General features: G+C 40.5%; 1 protein-coding gene across 1 annotated transcript; it reads left to right on the top strand.

Annotated features, from left to right (window-relative positions):
* Window positions 1-2,155: 2,155 nt before the first annotated feature.
* LOC147606844 (uncharacterized) lies at window positions 2,156-3,312 on the top strand. The gene has a single exon (XM_086791428.1). The coding sequence runs from the start codon at window positions 2,275-2,277 to the stop codon at window positions 3,007-3,009; it is 735 nt and encodes a 244-aa protein (XP_086647554.1). The 5' UTR covers window positions 2,156-2,274; the 3' UTR covers window positions 3,010-3,312.
* Window positions 3,313-3,553: the final 241 nt, after the last annotated feature.

Below are 3,553 nucleotides of genomic sequence, written 5' to 3'. Positions count from 1 at the left end.
AAAGAAATGAAGCATTTGCTAATGGACTAGGTCATGGAGTCTTTTAGAAACTATATATGTTATGTTTGTTTATTTGGAAAGAATCTACTAGGAGCAAAGAAATGAAGCATTTGCTAATGGACTAGGTCATGGAGTCTTTTAGAAACTATATATGTTATGTTTGTTTATTTGGAAAGAATCTACTTTTGATGCAAATCTCGCATTAAACACCACTTGCAAAAAAGATTACCACCTTTCTAAGAGAACGAGGTGAAGGCTCCAACATCACGTGTGCTTGGTACAAGCACATACTGCATGGTGTATAGAAATACATTTTCTTATAATTGTTGTTAATTGTTGATGAAAGTGAGTGAGGCACATGTTTGAGGTTTGATGCCCTATAGTACATGCCCATTGTGTATCCACTAAAAATATTGAATTGGATATCATTAATGGATTTGTCTATCCACAGAGAAGAATGCATATAATAACTATTGGTTGCATATAGTAACTATTGGTTGCTGGTTGACAAAGGTAAAAGTGGCAAGTTGCAACCACCTTCATACACATTACTTATTTATGTTGAACAAATAGGGTGTATGACATCACTTATTATGTGAAACAAATAGGTTGTAAGAAACAAACACATTCTCACAAGAAATGTCTATATCAATATAAAAGTGGCCTTGTTTTTAATTCTCAAAGACCCGTGCATACATCTGAGTGATCATGAGAGAACTTAACAAATAGGTTGTAAGAAACAAACACATTCTCAGAAGAAATGTCTATATCAATATAAAAGTGGCCTTGTTTTTAATTCTCAAAGACCCGTGCACACATCTGAGTGATCATGAGAGAACTTAACATCTATGTGTGTGTGCATACATCCGTGTGTGCTTTTGAGGTGCTTTTGCATCATGCTTCTAATAGAGAGATCCTAAGTTAAAGTCTTAATCCTTTGCACTTTGGTGCCATTATATGCATCATATGTGCTCTCTCTCTCCCCCTCTCATGAAGCTATGGATAATAAGAACTCACATGAGCACAACTCAAGTAAAAGGGAGTAGAGTTAAAGATGTTACGAGTGGCTCACCAAGTGAGGAAATGGGTGATCGCTATCTTTCAGGAGTTTCACCCTATAAAATTAATAACCTCTCCTTCTTTGGCCATAGGCACCTACTCTAGGTTTTCATTTTTTGTAAGCCTTATGGCGTTTGCTAGACTCTTAATCCATAATGCTTGTATTGATTCCATATGCCATATATAGACTTTCATAGTGTCATGTTAACCCACCCTATCTGCATTTTCTAGGCATTAAATAATTTGAAGGGAATATCAATTTTCTCCTCAACATTACTATTTCTAAAGTTATACATGCATTAGTTTCTTTACATTTGAACGGTTGCTAAAATCTTGCTGAAATAGAAAGTAGAGATATTCTCCTTATATTGACAAAACATGTCGCCTAGTCCATTGCATGCAAGCTCCCTCCCTCCCTTCATGTCTCCCATCGACTTCATGATATTAGTGTTACAAAGACAAGGCATATCATGTGTGTGTGTGTGTGTGTGTGTGTGTGTGTTGAAGCCATCTTCTTTGACTATCCTATCTTTTTGTAACCCCATTGAACGTGTAATCGAATACATCTTGTTGAAACCCCATTGAATGTGTAATCGAATACATCTTGTTGAAATTCCCCTTCCTAAGGGGACGAGGACAATTAGCCTCATTGCAATTTAATTAGGGCAAATTTAATGATAACTTCGACATCATCATCTTCATCTTTCTCTTTTTTAAAATTTAAAATTTCCAGAAATTCAAAGTCAATAAACGTATCTATCCTATACCTTGGGCTCTCGATGCGTTGGCAAAGTGAGACGAATGGGGTCGTCTACATACCCATTGAGTACACGGCGAGTTCACCGTTTTCTTTTATATATGCATTTGGAAGGGCCCAATGAAGGGATGATGACACGAGGGCGCCACGAAGGCTTTTTGTTTGACCAAGGCTATACGGCGCACTTTTCGCCATGCCATACACGTGCGCGACTTTTCGAAAAGCTAAAGCAATGCCGCCCTTACTAGTTAATACCCCCCTCTCTCGCTCTCGCTCTCGCTCTTAATACCTTCTCTCTCTCTCTCACTCTCGCTCTCTCTCTCTCTCTCTCTTTTCTCTCTCTCTCTCTCGATTACGCACAGGCTCACGGAAGAAATCTCTCTCTCTCTCTCTCTCTCTCTCTCTCCCTCTCTCTCTCTCTCTCGCAATCTGTACTCTCAGAGACAGTCGCTGCCTTCATGGCTATCTATACTCTTCTATCTTTCGGTGAAGAAATCGCCCATTTTTTCCTCAGCATCCTTCACTTGCTGCTCACCCACATCTTACCTCTTCTCGCCATGCTTGCAGGCTCTCTGCTGCTGCACATCTTTCGTTTCATCACCTCTCTCTTCTCCACAAAACCATCCACTAAAAAGCCTTCATTCTTCCAACACACGAGCACACTAGTGTCGGATCACTACGACGATGCTCCAGAAGAGCTTGCTGCAGAGTACGATGGATCAGTACAGCTGCAGCTACATCATCATGAAGAGTGCTACGAGGATTGTGAAGATGAGGACTTTGTCGATGAGCAGCCATTCAGCACATGCGAGGACAGCCGCCGCCTTTCTTCAGACGAAGGCTCTGAGAGATTAATTACTTTAAACCATCAATTAAACACGGTGGGCGATTCGCCCAAGGAGACGGCTTTGCTATCGCAGCCGAGTTTGTATCCGTCCGATCTGCCACCGAATCTCGATGATATGGTACCTGCAGGCAATCCGACGGCCAGCCAGACCTCAACAATGAGGCCCAGAACGTTGCCGCCAACTGTGTCCAACATACAGAGGACCCTACGGGAAATCGCTAATTTAGAGAAGCCAATTGCGGCCTCTGCTAATGACGCAGGAGTCCCCCCCAACCCCGCCGTAAGGACCAGGTCCTACGAGAACTTCATGGCTAAATTTCAGAAACACTTTAAACTCGACAAATAATCATTGTTTGAAGGCATACGCTACAATTAAACAGCTTGCCTGTAATGTACACTATAAGCCTTTACGCACACTTTGAGAGTTCGGGTATTTGTTCCATGCAAATATCATGTTAAAGGCTCCCCTTGTTATAGAAGGGATCCCCTTGTTCTATCAAATATCATGTTACAAGATTTCCTTGTTTTTATAGGGGCTTTTTAAGATTAACACAGAGTACTACTCACCTTTGCTACCCACCACACCTAGCTAATAACCTCCTTTGTAAATTTTGTGTAAACTCTTATCATTGTCACTAGATTTATTCGCATTTTGAGGCCTTTTTACTCTTCCTTCAATAAAATGTTATGTTCATTGTGAGATGTTGGAAGCATTAGATTGTTGCATAGTGTTGAGTGTTTGGATGGTATATAATAAACCACTTTTTATGAACAATGTCCTCCGATACAATCAGCAACAAATTATCCACATGTGCGTTGAAGTGATTGACAAGAACTTTGGAATCAACTTATCCCAAATGAGCTCCCATGCTGAGTCAAGTATGTTGTCT

The sequence above is a fragment of the Cibotium barometz genome, chromosome 56 (assembly GCF_041138505.1).
Source record: "Cibotium barometz isolate CiBa-2024 chromosome 56, ASM4113850v1, whole genome shotgun sequence".
Lineage (NCBI taxonomy): Eukaryota > Viridiplantae > Streptophyta > Polypodiopsida > Cyatheales > Cibotiaceae > Cibotium > Cibotium barometz.
The sequence above is the reverse complement of the archived record's forward strand: the minus strand, read 5'-3'. Positions and strand labels throughout refer to the sequence as shown.